Source organism: Capricornis sumatraensis, chromosome 1 (genome assembly GCF_032405125.1).
Source record: "Capricornis sumatraensis isolate serow.1 chromosome 1, serow.2, whole genome shotgun sequence".
Lineage (NCBI taxonomy): Eukaryota > Metazoa > Chordata > Mammalia > Artiodactyla > Bovidae > Capricornis > Capricornis sumatraensis.
In genome coordinates this window covers 165,266,738-165,293,879 of record NC_091069.1, presented here as the reverse complement: position 1 = coordinate 165,293,879, position 27,142 = coordinate 165,266,738, and the positions used below count along the sequence as shown (strand labels likewise).

General features: G+C 42.9%; 1 protein-coding gene across 2 annotated transcripts in view; it reads left to right on the top strand.

Annotated features, from left to right (window-relative positions):
• Positions 1–22,095, top strand: part of DRD3 (dopamine receptor D3) — a 46,039-nt gene extending 23,944 nt beyond the window's left edge. Inside the window, exons 3-7 of one of the 2 annotated variants that reach the window (XM_068978934.1) lie at positions 983–1,125; positions 12,493–12,689; positions 19,825–19,960; positions 20,060–20,107; positions 21,899–22,095. In XM_068978934.1, coding sequence (XP_068835035.1) covers positions 983–1,125; positions 12,493–12,689; positions 19,825–19,960; positions 20,060–20,107; positions 21,899–22,095 — 721 coding nt within the window. Of the gene's footprint in view, positions 1–982; positions 1,126–12,492; positions 12,690–19,824; positions 20,108–21,898 lie in introns of both variants that reach the window. The other variant, XM_068978926.1, reaches the window with a different exon arrangement.
• The last annotated feature ends 5,047 nt before the right edge of the window (positions 22,096–27,142 follow it).

Below are 27,142 nucleotides of genomic sequence, written 5' to 3'. Positions count from 1 at the left end.
AATGCTGGATGAATGAAATGTTAAATGAATGGGTGAGCAAATGATATGGAAAGGCCGAAGAAACTGTCAGAAAGCCTGAGTGTTGGGTGTGGATGTCTTGAAGAAAGGCAGGAATTGGAGCCAGATTAAGAGATGTAGGGAAATAGGTCTACTTCAGATAGCTTGAGTTTGGGACAACCATGGGACAATTGTACAGGTAAGTCCAATAAGCAGCTGGAAATGTATGTGTGGATATGCCACAGAAAAGACAATATCCAACAAGAATAAAAAACAGCTTTGACCATCTAAAAGCGTGTTCTGCAGACTGAATGTTTACATCCCCCACCCCCAAACTCATATATTAAAATCCTAACCACCACTGTGATGGCACTAGGAAGTGGAACATTTGAGTAGGAATCTACCCTCATTCATGGGATTTTCCCTTATAAAAGAGACTCCAGAGAGCTCACCTCACCCCTCCCACCATGAGAGAACACAGCAAGATGGCTGTCCACCAACCAAGTAGTGGGTTTAACACCAGATACCAAATCTACCAGTACATTAATTCTGGACTCCCCAGTCTCCTGAACTGTGAAAAATAAATATTTAGTGTTCAAGTCAAACAATGGTATTGAGAGTCCTTGGACTGCAAGGAGATCCAACCAATCCATTCTGAAGGAGATCAGCCCTGGGATTTCTTTGGAAGGAATGATGCTAAAGCTGAAACTCCAGTACTTTGGCCACCTCATGTGAAGAGTTGACTCATTGGAAAAGACTCTGATGCTGGGAGGGATTGGGGGCAGGAGGAGAAGGAGACGACCGAGGATGAGATGGCTGGATGGCATCACTGACTCAATGGACGTGAGTCTGAGTGAACTCCGGGAGATGGTGATGGACAGGGAGGCCTGGTGTGCTGCGATTCATGGGGTCGCAAAGAGTTGGACAGGACTGAGCGACTGAACTGAACTGATCACATCTATTCTCTATCCCCTTCCTTTCACAGGTACACTGCTGTGGTCATGCCAGTTCACTACCAGCAAGGCACGGGACAGAGCTCCTGTCGACGTGTGGCCCTCATGATCACAGCTGTCTGGGTGCTGTCCTTTGCTGTGTCTTGCCCTCTCCTCCTTGGCTTCAACACCACAGGTAACAATGACAGTGTCACTCCAACAGCCAAGTGATTCATAGCGCATCTGAATGGCTGTGAGTGGTGTTCATCCCTGAAATGTCTGACCTCAAAGGCAGTGTACTTTGTAATCAAATGAGGATTCTATAGACTGCAAAGCACTGGCCTCTATTGATTATAAATAAAATAGAAAGCAAAATCTCTTCAATTAATGGTACAGGAGCCACCTTCTGCCCCAATTAATGAAGTTTGGCTTACTCCTATTTTGAAAGAAATACCATTGTATTCATTTGAAGAAATATGCCAGTTAAAAAAAAAACTATACTATATGAATAATTCAGGTGAGATTTGTTAATGAAAAGATGATAATTTGTAATGAATTTATAACACAAAGTAGCATATCATAAAAGCCCTTGAGCAGGGTATACATTTCTAGCTTTTTACTCAGTAAGAATCATTTCTAGCATTTGAGAACTAGGATAGCATTTAGGAACTAGGAGGATGTATTTTATATTTTTAATATACAGAAATTTTTGACCATGGTGCTTGGCACATGGTACATCTTCTATCAGAAGGATGGATGGTTGGCAGGATGGATGGATGGACAAATGGATAAAAAACGTGTTTATCTGACATGTCCAGGACTTTTAAATACAATACTGATCCAAATCTACACCTCATGTGCTTCAGAACCTTCCATGTCTATTCTATGACCATCTTTCAGCCTCAGGAATTTCATGTGTTGAAAGAAAATTGTTAGCACATATAGTGAAGTTATAGGCATTGAGAGTAAACACTGAGTATTCACTAAGAGATAACTAATTAACTCCTGTTCTAGTGTTCATCTGGATTTCTTACTTTGTCCATTTGAATTGGTTCATTCAATTCCTGCTATGTTCCATTTTTATGAATTTCTGGCATACATGTACAAGTCACATAGCTATGTACTTATGTGTACAGATTTATGTAACATATTACACATAAATTCAGGTAAATCTTAAGTTATAAATAGTCTTCAAAGAGTCATTTGCTGGTCAATTATTTAGAAGCCAGAATACATTTAAGAAGGCAGAGGCCCTGGAGTCAGAAAAACCCAGATTCAAACTTCAGTTCTACTACTTAACAGCTGTGTCTGTTTGAACAAGTTACTTAACTTTTCTAAGTTAAGCTTCCTTATCAACAAATTTGGAGTAATAATATAGTAGAGCATAAACGAACAAAATCAAATATTTGGACTCAGTTTGGTTCAGTTCTGTTTAGTCACTCAGTCGTGTCCGACTCTTTGCAATCCCATGGACTGCAGCACACCAGGCCTCCCTGTCCATCACCAACTCCCGGAGTTCACTCAAACTCATGTCCATTGAGTCAGTGATGCAATCCAGCCATCTCATCCTCTGTCGTCCCCTTCTCCTCCTGCCCCCAATCCCTCCCAGCATCAGAGTCTTTTCCAATGAGTCAACTCTTCACATGAGGTGGCCAAAGTACTGGAGTTTCAGCTTTAGCATCATTCCATCCAAAGAAATCCCAGGACTGATCTCCTTCAGAATGGACTGGTTGGATCTCCTTGCAGTCCAAGGGACTCTCAAGAGTCTTCTCCAACACCACAGTTCAAAAGCATCAATTCTTTGGTGCTCAGCTTTCTTCACAATCCAACTCTCACATCCATACATGACCACTGGAAAAACCATAGCCTTGACTAGACGGACCTTTGTTGGCAAAGTAATGTCTCTGCTCTTCAATATGCTGTATAGGTTGGTCATAACTTTTCTTCCAAGGAGGAAGTGTCTTGGTCTATGTATTTAGTTAGGAAGTTTTCAGCATTTGTTTTTATATATGGCCTCCTGCAAATAAGTGGAGCAACTTCATCTCTAAAATTACATGCTATGTTGAACTCTTTATAAAAGATGACATATTACTGCATGTGTCATATGTCTTTACTTATTACTGTTCAGGGTTGTAATCAAATCATATATATTTTTATATGTGATTCAGGGTGAACTTTGACTCTCTATAATTTTCATTGACTCTAGAATCTAAGCCTACATATGCTATAACTTCACTCCACCTCCTTCATGGAACCTTTTTTTTTTACAATTAAGTGAAGATTAAATTGGGAAAATATACATAGACATGCTAAGCACATATCCCCTGCTCAAGGTGAGGCTTGTTTCTCTGCCATATTAGAGGTTAAATTGAGAAGTTATCCAATGAAGATGTGCCTGGTCAATTCAGGGTGCTCCTAAAATATGATGTTGTTGTCATCCTTGCATTACTTTTTACCGTTTCCCATTTCCAGTTACCAATGACACATTATATACACAAACACACATGTGCACACACATACGCCAAGGCAACATTCTCTAACATAACAATAGAGATTGACGCTGGCACTCAAATACCATTTCGATGAGTCTAAATGTGCTTTGGGCATTAGTCTGATAACTAAGCCACCCTTTATATCCACGTTTCTATAAGAAAATGCATTCTGGACTTCCCTGGTGGTCCAATGGCTAAGACTGTGCTCCAATGCAGGAGCCTGGGTTCGATCCCTGGTCAGGGAACTAGATCCTACATGCCATAACTAGGAATTCTCATGCCACAACTAAGACCCAACACAGCCAAATAAATAAATAAACACTTTTTCAAAAAGAGAAAATGCCTTCTAAGTTGGAATCTGCAGTATGGGGCACTCACTACCACTGCTAGACCAAAGTGGTCCTTACCTGGCCAGCAGCAAACCTCCACCAATGTTTGCTGGGCAAAGTTATTCCTCTTACTCATTCTTGGAGGCTGGCAGGGGCAGTCTTACTCATGCTCACACACACACACACACACACACACACACACACACACACACACACACACACAGAGGTAACAGTCTCAAAATCTGACATGAGACAGAGTTCCCAGTTAATGTCAACACGTAAAGTGAAGAAGAATGATGAGCTAATTGCAGTCTTGTTGCCACCAGTGAGATCATAATTGTTCCAGAAATAAAACTTTCCAAAAGAATTTTCAAATATAGAATTGAGAAGGCAAAAAAGACTTGTGACTTAGCACGTATAGGCTTGCTTCTCTCTCATCTCTTTCTCTTTTACTTTTAAATGTATTCATTAGACTATATCCACTTCAGTGTTCTTGCCTGGAGAATCCCAGGGACAGGGGAGCCTGGTGGGCTGCCGTCTATGGGGTCGCACAGAGTCGGACACGACTGAAGTGACTTAGCAGCAGCAGCAGCAGCAGCATTACACTATAGTAAGTGAAAGTGGAATTCTCCAGGCCAGAATACTGAAGTGAGTAGCCATTCCCTTCTCCAGGGGATCTTCCCAACCCAGGGATGGAACCCAGGTCTCCCACATTGCAGGCAGATTCTTTACCAGCTGAGCCACCAGGGAAGCCCAAGAATACATCAGGGGCTTCATAAACTTGTGCTGAATGAATCAGTGGGTGAGTCCTCACCATCATTCTTTGCCCCTTAGCTGTTGAAATCAGTTGGCTTAGTAACTTCCTGGCCTTCCCTATTAGGCTTCGGCGCATGACTGCTGATGTTCTTAGGGAAAATGCTCCTCTGTACACGTTGCTCGTTGATTCATCATTCAATAACTCGTGCTGACAGCACAGTACTGTTTCAGTTAAATAATCAAGACAAGGCACCTCGTTTCCTGGGGAAGCCTAGCTCTTGAGGGGGGCGCTCCCTGCTCTCACTACCTCCTTGGGATCAAGCAGAGAGAAGCTTTCAGAACTGCACCACTGTGCGTGGTGCTTCACTCTTCCCTGCCCACAGGATCCACTCCCAGGCCTTGCCTGGAGGAGGCTGAGGCAGGGCCCAGCTCACTGCCCATCCTTCTCCAATGTCACTCTGCCTGCTGACAGGCCTCACCAGCCACATAGTGTGGAGAAATTGTGGGAGAGGCTTCAAAACTCCGTCTAAGCTCAGGCAGCAGGTTCTTAGGGAAGGAAGGACAGGATAACAAGGCAGGCTCAGGGGGTGTCTTCATTGCTCAGTAACCCCAAAATAACTATGGCTTTCTCTGCTCTCTCTTCACTCTGTTTCTCATACATATGCTCTCAATATTTTTAATGGAAAATGCTTGCACATGGCAAAACATAAAGGGTAGTGATATATATACACACACACACACACGTATACTTACATGTAAAAGCATGTACGTCTTCCTCTACCCTTGACTGCCAGCCCCCATCCCCTCCCTAGAAGCAAACACCAATCTTCTTAAAAGATCCATCCCCTCCCTAGAAGCAAACACCAATCTTCTTAAAAGATAAGACTTGAAACAAGTGCATACACACACACACCCATGCATGCATACATGAGTGTGTGTGTGTGTGTGTGTCCATTTTTACAGAAACGGAAGCATGCTATACCCACTTTTGCTCCTGGCTTTTTAAATGTTGTAGTTAATGTATAAAGTATAGAGGTCAGCCTCCCAGAACCCAGAGAAGGATAAAGAAGTGGAGAAGGTCTAGCTGGGGAGACTCATGGAGACCCAGCACACCAAGGATGGCAACCAGATGAACAGGAGGAAAGTGACTCTGCCACCCCTCTGACCCCCTCTCACTACAGATGTGCAGAGGTGCCTCCTCATTAGAGGAGACATGTCAGTCTCTGACAACAAGGGCGCTGATGGCAGGGGCAGGCTGCCAGCATGGCTCCTTATAGACTCAGGAAGACCACCAGGTGCCACCCTCTCCCCACCCCCAACCCCATTTCCCCAGATGACCAGAAATGCCAATATGGTGATCACTGTTCAGAGTCTTAAGAGCCATTTCCTAAAGGATGAAGACACAGGCTTTGGTGAGAGGATATTAATTTTCCTTGAATTTTACCCCCTCCTCAGAGAATCAGAGAATTTGGAGTGGCTCATAAAGGTTCTGGTGGCAGTGTTGTCATTAAAATGCCTCACTGAGCACTAAACACATTCAGTTTGGTTTGTTTTCATTCTTACCTGTTGCTCCCTTCTCTCCTCTACAAATACTGTTCCATACAAGTCTCTCTCCAAATTTTCATTCCAAGTGATACCTTCCCTTTCAAGTTCAAAAAGCTCAGTTCAGTTCAGTTCAGTCACTCAGTCATGTCCGACTCTTTGCGACCCCATGAATCGCAGCACGCCAGGCCTCCCTGTGTATTACCAACTCCCAGAGTTCACTCAGACTCACGTCCATCGAGTCAGTGATGCCATCCAGCCATCTCATCCTCTGTCATCCCCTTCTCCTCCTGCCCCCATCCCTCCCAGCATCAGAGCCTTTTCCAATGAGTCAACTCTTCACATGAGGTGGCCAAAGTACTGGAGTTTCAGCTTTAGCATCATTCCCTCCAAAGAAATCCCAGGGCTGATCTCCTTCAGAATGGGTTGGTTGGATCTCCTTGCAGTCCAAGGGACTCTCAAGAGTCTTCTCCAACACCACAGTTCAAAAGCATCAATTCTTTGGCTCTCAGCTTTCTTCACAGTCCAACTCTCACATCCATACATGACCACTGGAAAAACCGTAGCCTTGACTAGATGGACTTTAGTTGGCAATGTAATGTCTCTGCTTTTGAATATGCTCTTCAGGTTGGTCGTAACTTTTCTTCCAAGGAGTAAGCGTCTTTTAATTTCATGGCTGCAGTCACCATCTGCAGTGACTTTGGAGCCCCTCAAAATAAAGTCTGACACTGTTTACACTGTTTCCCCATCTATTTGCCATGAAGTGATGGGAATGGATGTCATGATCTTAGTTTTCTGAATGTTGAGCTTCAAGCCAACTTTTTCACTCTCCACTTTCACTTTAATCAAGAGGCTTTTTAGTTCCTCTTCGCTTTCTGCTATAAGGGTGGTGTCATCTGCATATCTGAGGTTACTGATATTTCAGAAAATGAAAGTGTGAAAGTGAAGTCGTTCTGTCGTGTCCGACTCTTTGCAACTCCAAGGACTGTAGCCTACCAGGCCCCTCTGTCCATGAGATTTTCCAGGCAAGAGTACTGGAGTGGATTGCCATTTCCTCCTTCAGGGGATCTTCCCGACCCAGGGATCAAACCCAGGTCTCCCGCATTGTAGGCAGACACTTTACCGTCTGAGCCACCAGGTGTTTTGATATTTCAGAGGAGGTATATAATAAATAATAGTAAATGATATTAATAATAATAATAATAGCTGGCATTTAGTCTCACAACCTCTACATGAGACAGGATTTTTGTCTTTCTTTCACAGATAATGAAACTGAGGGTTTGGCATGAAAGTGAAAGTGACCTCATAGACTATACAGTCCATAGAATTCTCCAGGCTAGAATACTGGAGTGGGCAGCCCTTCCCTTCTCCAGGGGATTTTCCCAACCCAAGGATCAAACCCAGATCTCCCGCACTGCAGGTGTATTCTTTATCAGCTGAGTCACAAGGGAAGCCCGAGGTTTGGCACAGTTAAGTAATAAACCCAAGGTCAGATAGTTAGTAAGTGGAGACCTGGGTCTCCCACCTCAGGCTGCCTGGGCTCTGCCTACATCCAAAGACCAGGAAGCAGAATGAGGGGTCCAAGGCCCTCTCTCATCAGTTCACATCCAAGGCTACATCTTCTGAGGCCAGATTGTGGATTGGACAATCCCCACCCCTTCATCAAGATTGACTGGATGTGCCGACACCTGTTGATGATAGGACAAAGTGCAAGTTTGTTGTGTCCCAGTGGTAGAGGGAAGCAGAGAGTTAAAATCCTAGAAAGAACATTGGCTTTGGGATCAGAACGACTGGAGGAATCCATCTGGGCTCCACCCCTTTCAGACTCCGTGATGTTGGGCCACTTACTGAATCTCTCTGAGCCTTCATCAGCTCATCTGAGAATAGAGACAGTAATGGCACCTGCTTACATCATGTTGCCACAATGATTAGGTAAGACAATGTGTATAAAGCCCTCGGAATCACCCAGAAGATATCAGTTTTCTTCCCTTTTCTTTTCCAAGGCGGAACAAGTATCAGGTCTCACTCTGGCTGTTGGAGGAATCTCAACATCTGCTAATGAAGACAAAGTTGCAGGGCCCTCCTAGAGAGGAGGCCCAGGAGCATTTCAGGACATAAAGCAAGGACAAGGACGTGCCTCAATTCACATCGTCCATGATGGCAATATGTTTACTGGCTCTTTTCCCATCGCACCCTTGAGCAGAACAGGGATTCCCTGAAAAATAAACTTGCCTGTATTCAGCCACCACCTGCCCCACACTTCATTCAAACTTGGAGACCTGGCATTCTCAGCACGGAAGCCTTCCTCCTTTCTCTCATTGCATTCACTGCTCCTTTGATGGCCTCCACACCAGCAGGCCCTTTTCCAGGGGCTGCATCCCTCCTAGGAGCCTCTGCTCTGTTACTCTGTGAAAGTCCACCCAGCTTCCCAGGCCGCGTCCCTCTGTGACACTTAGCACAGCATACAGAGAGGATTGTCTGTCTGTCTAGATCGTGAGCTCCTTCAAGGGTAGACACCGAGTCTTACTCATCTTTGTAGCCCCGATGTAGAGTGGTGTCTGGCATGTAATCAGTAAATTTTTTTTTTTAAGTGAACTGTGAGCAGCACAAAGATGAATTAGATTGAATTAGATTTGCATTTCTCCAATATTTAGTGATGTTGAACATCTTTCCATGTATTTATTGGCCATCTGTGTAAATTGATACAGCCACTGTGGAGAACAGTATGGAGATTCCTTTAAAAACTAGGAATAAAACTACCATGAAAATGAAACATTAGTCACTCATTTGTGCCTGACTCTTTGCGATCCCATGGACTGTACACTGCCAGGCTCCTCTGTTCATGGAATTATTCAGGGAAGAATACTGGAGTGGGTAGCTGTTCCCTTCTCCAGGAGATCTTCCCAACCCAGGGATTAAGCCTGGGTCTCCTGAACTGCAGGCAGATTCTTTACCACCTAAGCCACAGGGAAGTGAACTACCCCAACAATCCCACTACTGGGCATATACCCTGAGAAAATCATAATTGAAAAAGACACATGTACCCCAGTGTTCATAGCACCACTATTTACAATAGCCAGCACATGGAAGCAACCTAGATGTCCATCAGCAGACGAACAGATAAAGACGATGAGGTACATACACACAATGGAATATCACTCCGCCGTGAAAAAGAACAAATTTGAGTCAGTTCTATGAGGTGAATGAACCTAGAACCTGTTACACAGAGTGAAGTCTATCAGAAAGAGAAGACATTATATTGTATATTAACATATTCAATATCACGGTAATCCAAGTCTATGCCCCAACCAGTAATGCTAAAGAAGCTGAAGTTGAATGGTTCTATAAAGACCTACAAGACTTTCTAGAACTAACACCCAAAAAAGATGTCCTTTTCATTATAGGGGACTGGAATGCAAAAGTAGGAAGTCAAGAAACACTTGGAGTAACAGGCAAATTTGGCCTTGGAATGCGGAATGAAGCAGGGCAAAGGCTAATAGAGTTCTGCCAAGACAAGGCACTGGTAACAGCAAACACCCTCTTCCAACAATACAAGAGGAGACTCTACACATGGACATCACCAGATGGTTGACACCGAAATCAGATTGATTATATTCTTTGCAGCCAAAGATGGAGAAGCTTTATACAGTCAGCAAAAACAAGACTGGGAGCTGACTGTGGCTCAGATCATGAACTCCTTATTGCCAAATCCAGACTGAAATTGAAGAAAGTGGAGAAAACCACTAGACCATTCAGGTATGACCTAAATCAAATCCCTTATGACTATACAGTGGAAGTGAGAAATAGATTTAAGGGACTAGGTCTGACAGACAGAGTGCCTGATGAACTATGGACGGAGGTTCGTGACATTGTACAGGAGACAGGAATCAAGACCATCCCTAAGAAAAAGAAATGCAAAAAAGCAAAATGGCTATCTGAGGAGGCCTTACAAATACCTGTGAAAAGAAGGGAAACGAAAAGCAAAGGAGAAAAGGAAAGATACACCCATTTGAATGCAGAGTTCCAAAGAATAGCAAGGAGAGATAAGAAAGCCTTCCTCAGCGATCAATGCAAAGAAATAGGGGAAAACAATAGAATGGGAAAGACTAGAGATCTCTTCAAGATATTTAGAGATACCAAGGGAACATTTCATGCAAAGATGGGCTCAATAAAGGACAGAAATGGTATGGACCTAACAGAAGCAGAAGATATTAAGAAGAGGTGGCAAGAATACACAGAGGAACTGTACAAAAAAGATCTTCACGACCCAGATAACCTTGATGAGTGTGATCACTCACCTAGAGCCAGACATCCTGGAATGTGAAGTCAAGTGGGCCTTAGGAAGCATCACTACAAACAAAGCTAATGGAGGTGATAGAATTCCAGTTGAGCTATTTCAGGTCCTGAAAGATGATGCTGTGAAAGTGCTGCACTCAATATGCCAGCAAATTTGGAAAACTCAGCAGTGGCCACAGGACTGAAAAAGGTCAGTTTTCATTCCAATTCCAAAGAAAGGCAATGCCAAAGAAGGCTCAGACTACCGCACAATTGCACTCATTTCACATGCTAGTAAAGTAATGCTCAAAATTCTCCAAGCCAGGCTTCAGCAATACGTGAACCGTGAACTTCCAGATGTTCAAGCAGGTTTTAGAGAAGGCAGAGGAACCAGAGATCAAAATGCCAACATCTGCTGGATCATGGAAAAAGCAAGAGAGTTCCAGAAAAACATCTATTTCTGCTTTATTGACTATGCCAAAGCCTTTGACTGTGTGGATCACAAGAAACTGTGGAAAATTCTGAAAGAGATGGGAATACCAGCCCACATGACCTGCCTCTTGAGAAATCTGAATGCAGGTCAGGAAGCAACAGTTAGAACTGGACATGGAACAACAGACTGGTTCCAAATAGAAAAAGGAGCACATCAAGGCTGTATATTGTCACCCTGCTTATTTAACTTATATGCAGAGTACAACATGAGAAACGCTGGACTGGATGAAACACAAGCTGGAATCAAGATTGTTGGGAGAAATATCAATAACCTCAGATATGCAGATGACACCACCCTTATGGCAGAAAGTGAAGAAGAACTAAAGAGCCTCTTGATGAAAGTGAAAGAGGAGAGTGAAAAAGTTGGCTTAAAACTCAACATTCAGAAAACTAAGATCATGGCATCCGGTCCCATCACTTTATGGCAAATAGATGGGGAAATAGTGGCTGACTTTATTTTTCTGGTCTCCAAAATCATTGCATATGGTGATTGCAGCCATGAAATTAAAAGACACTTACTCCTTGGAAGGAAAGTTATGACCAACCTAGACAGCATATTAAAAAGCAGAGACATTACTTTGTCAATAAAGGTCTGTCTAGTCAAGGCTATGGTTTTTCCAGTAGTCATGTAAGGATGTGAGAGTTGGACACTAAAGAAAGCTGAGTGCCGAAGAATTGATGATTTTGAAGTGTGGTGTTGGAGAAAACTCTTGAGAATCCCTTGGACTGCAAGGAGATCCAACCAGTCCATCCAAAAGGAAATCAGTCCTGGGTGTTCATTGGTAGGACTGATGTTGAAGCTGAAACTCCAATACTTTGGCCACCTGATGTCAGGAGCTGAGTCATTTGAAAAGACCCTGATGCTGGGAAAGATTGAGGGCAGGAGAAGAAGGGGACAACGGAGGATGAGATGGCTGGATGGCATCACCGACTTGATGGACATGAGTTTGGGTGGAAAACCTGCAGATATTGGAAAAATGATATTGGTGGACATATTTGCATGGAAGGAATGGAGACACAGATATATAGAACAGACTTGACACAGTTGGGGAAGGAAAGAGTAGGATGAACAGGGAAAGTAGCATCGACATATATACACTACCAAGTGTAAAACAGATAGCTGGTGAGAAGTTGCTATATGATACAGGGAGCAGAGGGGTGTGATGGGGGGATGGGAGGGAGGCTTAAGAAGGAGGGGATACTTGTGTTAATATAATCATGGCTGATTTGTGTTGTGCAGCAGAAACCAACACAACATTGTTAAGCAATTTCCCTCCAATTAAGAAATAAATATATTTTTAAAAGACGAATTAGGCCTCCTACAGAGGACAAGTGGACAATGTGGGTGTCTGAGACGGGATAGCCTCCCCCACAGCTTAACAATCAGGCCATGAGTGCTAATTACACAAGACTGATGACAGCAGGAAATGTGGGGCACAAAGGAAGTAGGAGTTGCTTCTGACTGAGAAACTCGGGGCAGGTAGCCTTCTCAGAGGAGGCAGCATGTGAACTGGGACATGCGGAGGAGGAGACAGGACCGGCTCCCAGCACTTCTCAGACTTCCACTGTGGACGTGATGGTGGAGACGCCACATGTGGTGTGCAGCCTATTCTGTGCTCACCTCTGAATCCCGTACTTGGCCAACGACTTTGCTTTCTCCACTTCTCTCATGCACAGGAGACCCCAGCATCTGCTCCATCTCCAACCCTGACTTTGTCCTCTACTCTTCAGTGGTGTCCTTCTACCTGCCCTTCGGAGTGACTGTCCTCGTCTATGCCAGGATCTACGTGGTGTTGAGACAGAGGAGACGGAAGCGGATCCTCACTCGACAGAACAGTCAGTGCCTCAGTGTCAGACCCGGCTTCCCCCAACAGGTGAGCATCCTGGAGCGGCAGAAGGAAGACACGATGTCCCAGCCTTGTGTCCAGCAGTGCATGCTCTTGCCTGTTCTGCCCATCGGGGACACACATCTGCCACCTTTTAACCTGCAGATATTGGCTAGGCCTTGGAGGAAATCCAATCTCAACAGTGCATTGACAGTCTTCCCTAGAGCACCCTTTCTGGGCTTGTTCTGCTTCCTTTCAAAGTCTCTCATTGCCCTCAATGAGAGGGCTGTTCAGATATCACACAGGTATGAAATTTCAGTGTAGCAGCTTTGCCATTCACTGCTGCTGGGTTTCCAGGAATGACGTTTTGGCCAGACCATTCACATCAAGAATCACTAGGGGTCTGTTGAAATTTCTTTTCCTTTCTAGATCTGCCTCTGTGTCAAGGTGCTAACCAGCTGGTGGAATGGGATGCTGATGGCACGTTTTGTTAGGTCTTTTGAGGCTCTGAAAAGGAAGTTCATTGAAATATTCCAGTTGCTTGGGCTGTAAATTCTGCTTATTCCAGTGCCTAGTACATGGTTCAAGTGTATTCATTTGAAGCATAAATGGATACATACCTATCACTAGCAACTGCTAAGCAAGAGACAGCAGGGATATTATACAGCCTCTACCTTCATGGAGTTTAAAACCTTAGATAAGCAAATAAAACACACCTACACCCAAAATTAATGAGCGACCCAAAACTGAATGGAATGTTTGCCAAAGTGAGATGAAGACAACTAAGCACATAAATATTAAATGCTGGAGAGGTTATGAGAAAATAAAGTCAATATGCTCAGAAAAGGGCTTCATAGAGTAAGAACTGAGTGTGATCTTGAAGGTAGGTCCAAACTGGACATGTAGATCAACCTGTAATGACTTGAGTGAGAATCATAATCTCAAACTGAAAGTCCCAAAAGCTTGGGTGGAAGAGGAATATTAGCCCCCATGAAATAGGAGGTCAGGACCCAAGACTGAGGATAGGAACACATTGTATTCATATAGCGTCATCTATATGACCCAACTATATAGAGCTTAACACACAACTGTTTCTCCTTCAACCCACCCTAGTCTTTGTGTCTACGGTTGCACCCCATTCGGCAGTTTTCAATAAGGGCCAGATTTCCATCAGATGCCACAGGGAAAATGGTAAGTAAGCCATGCCTTTAGTTGTAGTAAAAGAATAAGAGACCCTTTCTCAAGACAATGGCTTCACTCGATTCTACTTCCACCCAAAAATGAATTTGGCCCTAGTTTCCTACTTGGATTTATGATAAATAACAAACCTGAGAATCTATCTGATTTAAGCTTCAGAATAGGCATTATCAAGTGATATTCCAGAAGCATGTGACTCTTGGGGTAGAGCCCAATGACTGGAGCCAGTGACTCTTAGATGTGTTGTGGAGTTTACTATCCAGAACCAGCTGCATTAGAGGGAAAGGACATGACTGAAACAGACATAGGCAGAGCCAAGAAAAGTAGAAAAAGGAGACTAATGGGAGAATTTCGTGTGCCCAATTGCCATCAAATATGGGGAAAACCAAGACATTTTCATAGTTGCCCTAATTCTTATCCTTCCCATTCAAACCAGCCCTGACTCCCTAAGCAAGCCAAGTGCCAAATGAAGCCTAAAAGTGTTAGAGAAAAGACCAGTATCCCTCTCCCTGAACACCACAGCTAAGTAAATATTAGGAATAAAGCTTCAAAAACCCATAATCATGAATAACAGAGCCTTGTTTAATTTCTGTATAGTTCAGTCTCTCAGTTGTGTCCAACTCTTTGCAACCCCATTAACCACAGCACGCCAGGCTTCCCTGTCCATCACCAACTCCCGGAGTTTACTCAAACTCATGTCCATTGAGTTGGTGATGCCATCCAACCATCTCATCCTCTGTTGTCCCCTTATCCTCCCGCCTTCACTCTTTCCCAGCATCAGGGTCTTTTCAAATGAGTCAGTTCTTTGCATCAGGTGGCCAAAGCATTGGAGTTTCAGTTTCAATATCCATCCTTCCAATGAATATTCAGGACTGATTTCCTTTAAGATGGACTGGTTGGATCTCCTTGCAGTTCAAGAAGTCTCAAGAGTCTTCTGCAACACCACAGTTCAAAAACATCAATTCTTCAGCACTTAGCTTTCTTTATAGTCATGTATAGTCACATCCATACATGACTGCTGGAAAAACCATAGTGTTGACTAGATGGATGTTTGTTGGCAAAGTAATGTCTCTGCTTTTTAATATGCTATCTAGGTTGGTCATAACTTTTCTTCCAAGGAGCAAGCGTCTTTTAATTTCATGGCTGCAGTCACCATCTGTAGTGATTTTGGAGCCCCAAAATATAAAGTTTCTCATCGTTTCCACTGTTTCCCCATCTATTTGCCATGAAGTGATGGGACCAGATGCCATGATCTTAGTTTTCTGAATGTTGAGTTTTAAGCCAACTTTTTCACTCTCCTCTTTCACTTTCATCAAGAGGCTCTTTAGTTCTTCTTCACTTTCTGCCATAAGGGTGGTGTCATCTGTATATCTGAGGTTATTGATATTTCTCCCAGCAATCTTGATTCCAGCTTGTGTTTCATCCAGTCCAGCATTTCTCATGATGTACTCTGCATATTAGTTAAGCACGGTGAGCATATACAGCCTTGACATACTCCTTTTCCTATTTGGAATCGGTCTGTTGTTCCATGTCCAGCTCTAATTGTTGCTCCCTGACCTGCGTACAGATTTCTCAGGAGGCATGTCAGGTGGTCTGGTATTCCCATCTCTTTCAGAATTTTCCATAATTGTTGTGATCCACATAGTCAAAGGCTTTAGTGTAGTCAATAAAGCATAAGTAGATGTTTTCTGGAACTCTCTTGCTTTTTTGATGATCCAGCAGATGTTGGCATTTTGATCTCTGGTTCCTCTGCCTTTTCTAAATCCAGCTTGAACATCTGGAAGTTCTGGGTTCATGTACTGTTGAAGCCTGGCTTGGAGAATTTTGACTACTACTTTGCTAGCATGTGAGATGAGTGCAATTGTGTGGTAGTTTGAACATTCTTCGGCATTGCCTTTCTTTGTGATTGAAATGAAAAGTGACCTTTTCCAGTTCTGTGGCCACTGCTGCATTTACCAAATTTGCTGGCATATTGAGTGCAGCACTTTCACAGCATCATCTTTTAGGATTTGAAATAACTCAACTGGAATTCCATCACTTCCACTAGCTTTGTTCATAGTGATGCTTCCTAAGACCCACCTGACTTCACATTCCCACCAGAATTTGTTTTGCTCTATGTGAGTGATCATACTATCATGATTATCTGGGTCATGAAGATCTTTTTTGTATAGTTCTTCTGTGTATTCTTGTCACTTTTCTTAATATCTATATAGTTTACTAACAATTTTTACCCGGGCCTCATATAGCAGTTACAGACTCTTGCTGCAAATGATTTTTTTTTTTTTTTTTTAGTAGATAGGAGGTTTAAAGTTACCTACAACAAATCCAAGGTCTGAGAAGGCTCCAAGGGCAAATGAAGGAAACGTAGTGACTATGTAGGAGAGATTGGAGAATCAAGAAGCTAGCATTGTCTGGAGTGTGGAGAATTAGATTCTGTCCTGCCATCTGGGAATGGAGGGCTCTGCCAGCCAGATCCCAAGGAGTCCAGTGTTTCTTCATGTCAGCCAGAGAGGTAGTGATAAAAGTTTGTAGAGAGAGCTGAGAAATATGCTCAGTAATGTGAGAACAGGAAGAATCACTTTCCTTCTGTGGGACTGAATTTCCAAATCTGTGAAAGGGAGACAGGCTACATTAGATCAGTGTTCTCCAATGTGAGATTTCATAAGCACTCTCAGAAATTTGTTCCTGGCCCTTTTGTTTCAGAAATAATGCACCTTTTAGAAGATCACTAGATGTCAGCTCAGTCATAAATATAATCTTACAAATGGTAGGCTGGATACATCACAATATACTTATATTAATTATTAGAAAATTCTATCAAAATGAAAACCAAATTTTTAAAAAACATATTATGATAGAATCCCTACAAACACATCTGTGAGCAGTTTATAAAACACAAAATTATCTTGAAGGCCACTTGCATTCATTCATTCATTTATTCAACAATGTTTCTGAGTGTGTGCAGTATACTGCCCCTGAGTATTTGGAAGACTATGATTCCTTGAACTAAGGAGAGACCAGTGAAAGTTCTTGGTTATTGACACTGACTAACATGTAAAAAAGGAATTTACTGGAAGGATATCAAGGAGCTCAAGCTTAACAAGAAGGCTAAAGAACAGCTTCCGAAGATGCTGTTCATGCCTAAGGAACAGTCTGGGTAGAATAGTGAGGACACTGGACACTGACTGTCACCACTGCTAGATGAATTCTGAAGTCTTGCTTCATGAGCAAGTTCAAGGTTGTAGGTGCAAATCTCCAACTGGCTGGGCTTGGTTCATGTGTTCATGAGCCAGAGTTCTAGCTGCCCTGTGGGGAGGTCAGGGAGAGTGAATATCTGATTTTCATGGCTTCGGTGCAGGTGTTGGGGAATCTTTCTTCTACTCAAGATTTACGCAGTATCTGAGTTTTCAAATGTGGGAAGAAGTGCTGTTGTTGAGCACACACACATCCTCAAAATACCCAAAACATCTGCATATCATCAATTTTCTACTCTGAGTCTGCTCACCCCAAACCTATTTCTTTTTATTTTTTTTCTGTTTTATAAGTGAGGCTCAGAGACATTTAATTAACTTGCCCAAGGATGCATCTAAGTAGTAGGAAGCTGAGATGAAAATCCTGAGTTTTTAAACTTTCTGTTATTAAAAATTTCAAAAGTAAAAAAGTAGAAAGACAAATATAACTAAGCCTTCAGTAGCCATCAGCCAAGCTCAGCAATTATCAGCTCATGGCCCCGTCTTCTTTCAACTACATGCCTATGTACATTCATACACCCCACTGGATTGTTGTGAAGCAGATTGCAAACATAATAACATTTTAACCAAAAATATGCTATAAGACTCTATATGCCAACAAATTTGGAAAACTCAGCAGTGGCCACAGGACTGGAAAAGGTCAGTTTTCATTTCAATTCCAAAGAAAGGCAACGCCAAAGAATGCCCAAACTACCGCTCAATAGCACTCATCTCACATGCTAGTAAAGTAATGCTCAAAATTCTCCAAGCCAGGCTTCAGCAATACGTGAACCGTGAACTCCCTGATGTTCAAGCTGGTTTTAGAAAAGGCAGAGGAAACAGAGATCAAAATGCCAACATCTGCTGGATCATGGAAAAAGCAAGAGAGTTCCAGAAAAACATTTATTTCTGCTTTATTGACTATGGCCAAAGCCTCTGTGGATCACAATAAACTGTGGAAAATTCTGAAAGAGATGGGAATATCAGACCACCTGACCTGCCTCTTGAGAAGTCTGTATGCAGGTCAGGAAGCAACAGTTAGAACTGGACATGGAACAACAGACTAGTTCCAAATAGGAAAAGGAGTACGTCAAGGCTGGATATTGTCACCCTGCTTATTTAACTTATATGCAGAGTACATCATGAGAAACGCTGGACTGGAAGAAACACAAGCTGGAATCAAGATTGCTGGGAGAAATATCAATAACCTCAGATATGCAGATGACACCACCCTTATGGCAGAAAGTGAAGAGGAGCTAAAAAGCCTCTTGATGAAAGTGAAAGAGGAGAGCGAAAAAGTTGGCTTGAAGCTCAGCATTCAGAAAACGAAGATCATGGCATCTGGTCCCATCACTTCATGGCAAATAGATGGGGAAACAGTGGAAACAGTGTCAGACTTTATTTTGGGGGGCTCCAAAATCACCGCAGATGGTGACTGCAGCCATGAAATTAAAAGACGCTTACACCTTGGAAGAAAAGTTATGACCAACCTAGATAGCATATTCAAAAGCAGGGACATTACTTTGCTGACTAAGGTCCGTCTAGTCAAGGCTATGGTTTTTCCTGTGGTCATGTATTGATGTGAGAGTTGGACTGTGAAGAAGGCTGAGTGCCGAAGAATTGATGCTTTTGAACCGTAGTGTTGGAGAAGACTCTTGAGAGTCCCTGGGACTGCAAGGAGATCCAACCAACCCATTCTGAAGGAGATCTGCCCTGGGATTTCTTTGGAGGGAATGATGCTAAAGCTGAAACTCCAGTACTTTGGCCACCTCATGCGAAGAGTTGACTCATTGGAAAAGACTCTGATGCTGGGAGGGATTGGGAGCAGTAGGAGAAAGGGACAATCGAGGATGAGATGGCTGGATGGCATCACGGACTCGATGGACATGAGTCTGAGTGAACTCCAGGAGATGGTGATGAACAGGGAGGGCTGGCGTGCTGTGATTCATGGGGTCGCAAAGAGTCGGACAGGACTGAGCGTCTGAACTGAACTGAAAGGATATGGGCTGTTTTATAAAACATATAACCACAATACCACATCACACTAACAAATTTAATAATAATTCCTCCCTGGTGGCTCATATGGTCAAGAATCTTCCTGCAGTGTAGGAGACCTGGGTTCAGTCCCTAGGTCTGGAAGATCCCCTGGAGAAGGGAATGGCTACCCACTCCAGTATGAGGAATCTGGTGGGCTACAGTACAAGGGGTCACAAAGAGTCAGACACGACTGAGCAACTAACACACACACAATGTTAAATGTTCATTCAAAATTTCCTCAAATGTCAGGTGAATTTTTATAGATGGTTTATTTGCATCAAAATTCAAGTAAGACCCATACTTTGCAACTAGTAGGTGTTGTTGTTGTCATTGCAATTTATTTGTTGAAGAAATTGAGTCATTGGTCTTGTACTTTCCCATATTCCAGATTTTTCTCCTTACCTCCTGATGGTGTCATTTAACATATCCAGGTCATTCTACCTCAGAAAGTCCAGGCTATAATTCTATGCTCCCCTCCTCAAGGGATTATTGTAATTCTCAGATGTTGTATGTGTGGTAGGTGTTTTTGGTTGTAAAGGCACAAGCACATTTTGTTTACCATAACTTCCCATGAGCCCACCACTCTCAGAGGCACCCTCTGTAGGTTTCACAGAATGATGGTTTCTTTTTCCTTCATTGCACTGTTTCCCTTTCAGGAACATTCAGAAGATAAACAATATCCCCAGAAACGTCAGGACCCACTCTTGTTACATCTACAGCCCCTCTCCCCTGGCCAGACACACATGGAGCTGAAACGCTACTACAGCATCTGCCAAGACACTGCCTTGGGAGCACCAGGCTTCCAAGAAGGAGAGGGAGACTTGCAAAGGGAAGCGAGGACTCGGAACTCCCTCAGCCCTACCATGGCCCCTAAACTCAGCCTAGAGGTTCGAAAACTCAGCAATGGCAGGCTATCAACATCCCTGAGGCTGGGGCCCCTGCAACCTCGGGCAGTGCCACTGCGGGAGAAGAAGGCAACCCAGATGCTGGTCATTGTGCTTGGTGAGTTTGAGTCATGTTAAGCTGGGATAGGTTGGATTACGTTGGGTTAGGCTGAATTCAGTGGAGCTGGTAGAGGATACTTGGGTAACCATATTTAACAGAAATTAGAAATCCGACAACTTTAATACTTGTAAATGTTAATATTTATAAATGTTTCGAATGTAAAGAGTTTGTGAATACATCTTAATGCTGATGGAAATTCAAAACACTTAGACTGAAATTTATGAAACCAAACAAGTCACTTAACTGAGCTGTGTTTTGCGTCTATCACTTGGAATTATAATGGATAAACCAAATAATAAATAGGACAACAATTCAATAAAACCATCTGGCACATATTGGGTATTTACTAAATGCTTACCTATTTTAAAATATTGAGGGGAGAAATGAGGATACAAAAAAGACTACTGTCATGATATTATAACATCTAGATTAAATATAAAGAAAAAAAGACTGAAAATAAATTCACTCAGATGTCAAAAGTGATTGACTGTATGCTGCTGCTGCTAAGTCGCGTCAGTCGTGTCTGACTCTGTGTGACCCCATAGATGGCAGCCCACCAGGCTCCCCCATCCCTGGGATTCTCCAGGCAAAAGAACACTGGAGTGCGTTGCCATTTCCTTCTCCAATGAGTGAAAGTGAAGTCACTCACGTGTCTGACTCTTAGCGATCCCATGGAATGCAGTCTCCGTCCATGGGAGTTTCCAAGCAACAGTACTGGAGTGGGTCGCCAGTGCCTTCTCCAATAGTGGCTGATTATTTTACTTTTCCATATTTACCAAGTTTTCCATAATGTATAAAACAGGAACTAGTTTTTATAGTAGAAAAATACAAACTTTATTTAAATAAAGAAATTAAAAATTGATAAGTTGCAGATACCATATAGAGTTAGCTAAGGTAACCATATCCCGTTCCAATGAGTCAGTTCTTTGCATCAGATGGCCAAAGTATTGAAGTTTCAGGTAACCATATTTAATAGAAATTGGAAATCCAACAACTTTAATACTTGTAAATGTTAATATTTATGAATGTTTAGAATGTAAAGAGTTTGTGAATATATCTTAATGCTGATGGAAATTCAGAATTGACTCATTGGGAAAGACCTTGATGCTGGGAAAGCTTGAAGGTGGGAGGAGAAGGGGATGACAGAGTATTAGATGGTTGGATGGCATCATCAACTCGATGGACATGAGTTTGAATAAGCTTCGGGAATTGATGATGGACAGGGAAACCTGATGTGCTGCAGTCCTTGGGGTTGCAAAGAGTCACACATGACTGAGTGACTGAACTGAACTGTATCCTGTTCACTGTCAGAGATAAGCCCCCAACTTGTCATATCTTAGGGACTTCTCATATCCAGGGAATCCCTATGTTAATCTCCTTAACAGCCTTAATTATGCCAATTGCATCTTCAAGGTCTTCCCCTATCAATGCCAAGAATCATATCTTGCATGGATAGACATAAAATAAACATTTGAATTGAACTGAGATGTAGACAAGGCTCATGAAGAATTATCTAAAGATCAAACTAGAAAACTGATTTGGAAGAAAGGTCTAGGATGAACAAAGATGTAAGGATCTAGTTTTCTCATCTAAAAAAAAAAGAAAGAAAGAAAGTGACTAATCATACCTGTTTCATAGGTTTGGTGTAAAAATTAGAAGTTTAAAATTAAAATTAAACTTGCAGCACACTGGCTGCCATTAAGTAGACAAGTGGGACTCATTTTCATGCTGCGACAAGGGAAGTAAACAAATCCCTGACCCAGTTTTTTTTTTCACTTTGCAACCTAGGGACCTTCATTGTCTGCTGGCTGCCCTTCTTCTTGACCCATGTTCTCAATACCCACTGCAGAGCATGCCACGTGTCCCCACAGCTCTACAGTGCCACCACGTGGCTGGGCTATGTGAATAGTGCCCTCAACCCCGTGATCTATACCACCTTCAACATCGAGTTCCGGAAAGCCTTCCTCAAGATATTGTCCTGCTGAAGGAGGATAGGAGAGAAGACTCCCTGTGCCCACCTTTAGCTGCCAGGCCACGGTGCTGCTGGCCAAGACCTGCTCAGAACGATGGTGCAATGTTTTCTGAATGGGGAAGGAAGGAGATCCCTGGAGCAAGGATGTTCCTGTGTGGCAGGTGTCACCAACTTCTTCTTCCAGAACAGCATGTTCTACCTCCCCAGCTAAAATCTGACTTCAGTCTGGCAATCTTGAAGTGGTTTAGGGCCCCTGAATGATAAGCAATAAGTCAGAGAGAAGCTGATAGAACACGATTCTACACACAAACACAATTGTCATCAGAGGCAAGATTCATTACAGTGAAGGAAAAAATGAACAGAGCTCATAATTTTCAGCTTGCCAGGGGTCCTTGGAATCTCAGCCAGTAAACCATCTAGCAGACAGCCAGTCTCTCCTCCTTCAAATTTCTAATTAACTGTCAGGCTAACCTTGTACTTTCATGGGCCCACTCTCTCTGGTCATTCCTTTCATTCACTGCATCCTAAAATATAACAGTGCTTCCACCTCTCCATAGACTCTGACTGGCTACATTTAGTTTGGGAAATTCCTCATCCTGAGAGAGACATGGTCCCACACTGGGACCTGGGATTCATTTTAAACCCTGCTACCCCTGTATTTTGGGCTTCCCTGGTGGCTCAGTGGTAAAGAATCCACCTGCCAAGCAGGAGACATGGGTTCGATCCCTGGGTCAGGAAGATCCCCTGAAGAAGGAAATGGCTACCCACTCCATTATTCTTGCCTGGGAAATCCCATGGGCAGAGAAGCCTGGTGCGCTATGGTCCACGGGGTCACAAAAGAGTCAGATATGACTGAGTGACTAACAACAACAATCTCTGTATTTTAGCTCTAGCTATGAAGCCCCTTTGACTCCATTCCCTTACTTTCAGAGTGTCAGCTTCAGAGTAATTCAAGGTGCGAGTGGAGTCACAAAGGAAGGACAATTCTCTCTATAGTATCACTATTGAAACGTATGGTTCAGAACAAGCTTTGGATGTGCTTTTCATAATCTCATGTGAGGTTTTCCTACGCAGACATCTCCATCTCCTGCTTAACAGAGATCCAATACTTTCAGACCCGGAAACCCATTGAGTAATAAGTGTCCACAAGGTGCCATTCATGTCCCAGATTCTGAATATATGACAATGAATAATATAGCTCCTGCCCTCAAGGCGCCCACCACCTGCTCCAGTGTTTGACTGTTCACTTGTCTCAGGGTGGTAGGGACTCACCTAAGCTACCAGAGGACCCCAGAACTGAGACCAAGTAGCTGTCCAAAGTCATCATAAGGACAGTCTTTGAAAAGTCTTAATGCAGATGCTAAACATTATCCTCCAACAATTTAGATTAAAGGTATAATAGAAACAATGTGTAAATGTCATTCAAAATTGCATTTAGAAGACACTTGAATATTCTCACATTTACCTTTTCACCTACAGAAGCTCTTTCTTATTGATTATAGGATCAATAAAATCTGTGGATAATTTATGAAACATTATCATCCTGAGCTTCAATAAACTTATTGTTAAGACCTGTTAGTGCATAGGCATGACAGATATTTGCTGCAATGCTGTTAAAACCTTAAAATGCACAGGAACTCTATATGGAATCCAAGGCTTCCTTTGCCCCTTCTTATTCCTTTAACCTGTAAGTGTATATAAGGAGGCAATATACACCCCCGCCCTGGGGCCACCCCAGTGAATCAGCTACTATTACTTCTCAATGCTTTATTTGCCAATATTTTAAAATACTATTGTCCATAACAATGCTGTCTGCCTACTAGTTCTTATACCTGACGCCATCTGGCACAATAGGTTTATGGAACAAGTAGAACTAGGGACTGAGACAATTAAATATCAGAAGAAGTCAAAGTATGTAAGTCCTAAGTTTTTCTATGCAAAACAAACAGCAACATAGGTGGGACAATGGGGTGAAAGATCATAGAATTTCATATCAAAATCAGAATCCTAAAAGGGGAAATATAAATAGCATCAGTACTCAAAATATTTGTGAAGAACAGTGATAGCAAATATTTTGTACCATTTATTTATATCAGGTCATCCAGCCATTATGATAACTTTAGAAAGATAAATATTTTGTACATGAGGAAACTGGGGCAGAGGGAGGTTAACAGGTTTGCCTCAGGTCACACAGTCAGTAACTGGCAGAGCCAGGATACAAAGTTCGTCTGCCTGATTCCTAAACTCATGCAATTAACCACTGAGAGTGGTAAAGGGGTGGGGAGAAAAAGATGGAACAAAGATCCCCAGAAGAGTCTTATCCTGCCCCACCCACCTCCACTTGGACTCCCTTGAAAGTCCAAAGCATTACTCAAACCCTCCTTTCATGTTCAACCTCTGAACCAGTCACATGAGACATTCGTAATCTGTTTTTGCAGAATCATGGAACAGACCTGAGGGAGTATTGGTTCTATCCTCTCCTTCATTCACAGAAAAGGAAACTGAGGCCCAGAATTGTTGTCCCACCACTGGTTGACAGACAAGTACTCAAATCTGCTGAATCCTAGTTCAGTACTCTTTCTACTTTACCACACTGCCTGCAAGCCCCATAAAGATCATAAACTCCATACAGATACAAGGAAAAAGTCCTACTGTCATCTCCATCACTAAACTGAGGCACTTTCCCCCTCCATAGTATCTATTGGGAAACAACATCTCCTTTCCAGAATTTCCTTCTGAGCCAGGAAGAGCCCCTTAGGGGAATCCCAAACACACCTTCCAAGCACTCATTTCAGCCTCTTCATCCTGAGGTTCTGCATTCTGCCTCCTCCACCTCTCCATTCCCAGCACGAATCAGCACACTCAACCTCAGAGCTCGCTACTTCCGGAACCAGCGTGATCAGGTATCCCAGGAGAGATGCTGGCCTGAATAAAGTAGGGGCAGAGTTCTTGGGGCAAACCAGGTCTGGAATCCAAAGACACCGAAGAGCAGTCCATACTGTTTGGGTGAAATGTAAACAGTGTGGCTATCCAAACAGATGACAACCAAGATTCAACTTTTGGTCTGAAGTAAATATTTTCTTCTTCTACAACACCATCCTAAAAAAAATTCCATTCATTACTCATTTACTAAATTAACCCCTTATTCAATAAATATTGATTGGTTACTTTCTATGTGCTAAGCAGGTGCTTGATGCTGGGAAATAGGAGCAAGGAAGCCAGAGTCCTTGTTTTCAGCAGCTTGTGGTCCAGTGGGGAGGTAAAATGCCTGTGCACAGTGATGACCTGCTTGTCACCTATTTTAAAGGGAATTCATGGTGTCTGGAAATCCCATATTCAACCTTGAGAGGGCTTTGCAGACATGCCATAGTTGAGACATAATTAAAAAGTAGAAAGAGTGTTCCAGACAGAGAAAACCTCTGAAAGAATAAGAGAACAAACAAGGAACATGCAAGGTACCTCAAATAATTCCATCTGGCTATAGAGAAGTGATCCTAGAGATAAGACAGCAAAGGGCTTCATTGTTGGCAACACCCTCCAGCTCTGCAAAAATGGCTGCTGAGCTGGTGGTGACATCTCTCATAGAAACTCTCAAGATTTTGCCTCTGCTTTCCTCCACGTGGGCAACACACATCACAGCACATTTACTGCTGACTAATCTAACAACTTCTCTCTGAATTATGATAAATTTCAATAAAAGCAGAATTCAATTTGAATTTCTGCTCTTTTCTCTACAAGAAGAGGAATGACTTGTTTGGTGGCTGTACAGTCAAAAATGGCTAAAATTAAGAGAGTTTAGTTCAGAAATCAAGGGAGTTTAGATCAGAAATCAAGGGAGGTCAGACAAAGAGATTTGTTTTCCTGAATGCTCAGGTCAGAATTAAAGAGGGAGAAAGGTTAAGGCATTTGCTAAGAACGGGCTCTCTCTTGGAGATCCTGACTCCCAGGCCTGTGCTCTGATCGTCTGGTATCTGCTGACATCAGAAAACTGAAAAAGCTTAATTTGAATCAACACACAGAGAGCAGCAAGGGGATGACAGGCAATTAATTTGATTCCTCCTTTCTACCTAATTCTCTCCTCATCAGCTCAGAAAGGGAGTGAGTTTCCATGACTACCTTCTGACACACGGAGGCTCAGTTGAGGGTGATGCCAGTGTCAGCTCTGCTTTGTAACACACACTGGTGAGGACAAACCCGAAGTCTGTGCCAAGCACAAGACCTGGAACCTCTTGCTCCACCTGCCCTCACCTCAATTAATCACCCAGCCTCTACTATTGTGAATCAAGTCCCTGCTTTGTGCAGTCTGCTGGATACCAGGAGGAGAGGATACATGGCCGTGGGCCACCAAGGATGGATATGTGCCAGAGAGGGAGCTGGGCTGAACCCAAGGTGTCTCTGACCAGCTTCTGGGAAAAACAATGGACAGAAATGAGAGAAAGACTGGAGGACTAGCAGGGACAAGTGACCTTGGGCAGCTGTTTCACCTCTATGAACACCAACTTCTTCATGGTAAAATGGTGACCTGAAGACCGAGCCTTCCTCATAGGCCATTTAAAGATCAAATAGCTAACATTAGAAGTGTTTGGTCAACTACAAAGCTCTAACGAATGTAAGAGATTATTATTATTATTGATATTGTTGTTACTATTATTATCACTTCCCCTCCTAGGCAGCTATTTCTACCCTATCTGGTTCACAGTGCACCTTTCTCTCTCCTTGCTGGTTCTCTAATTGTCTCAAGTTATTAAGCACAGTCTGTTCAGCCTCCCACATGAAACTGATTTTTTTCTTGTCTTTTATTCCCCAAATGTGCCCAGGATCCTTGGCTGAATCTGTAGTCAGATTGTTAGGCAATTGGATAGTTCCCTTTCACTGTTCACACAGCCAAGTGCTCAAGTGTAGCATGATCTAACACCAGACTGACAGCAGATGCTTGCTTGCTGAAGTGACCTTGGGGCCTCTGTCCCTCTCCCAGCCAAGAAAAGAGAGCTGAACACATCTATTTCTCAGGACTTTCCAGCTTTGTTCTTCATGATGTCTGAGGCTAACACACTTTCCTC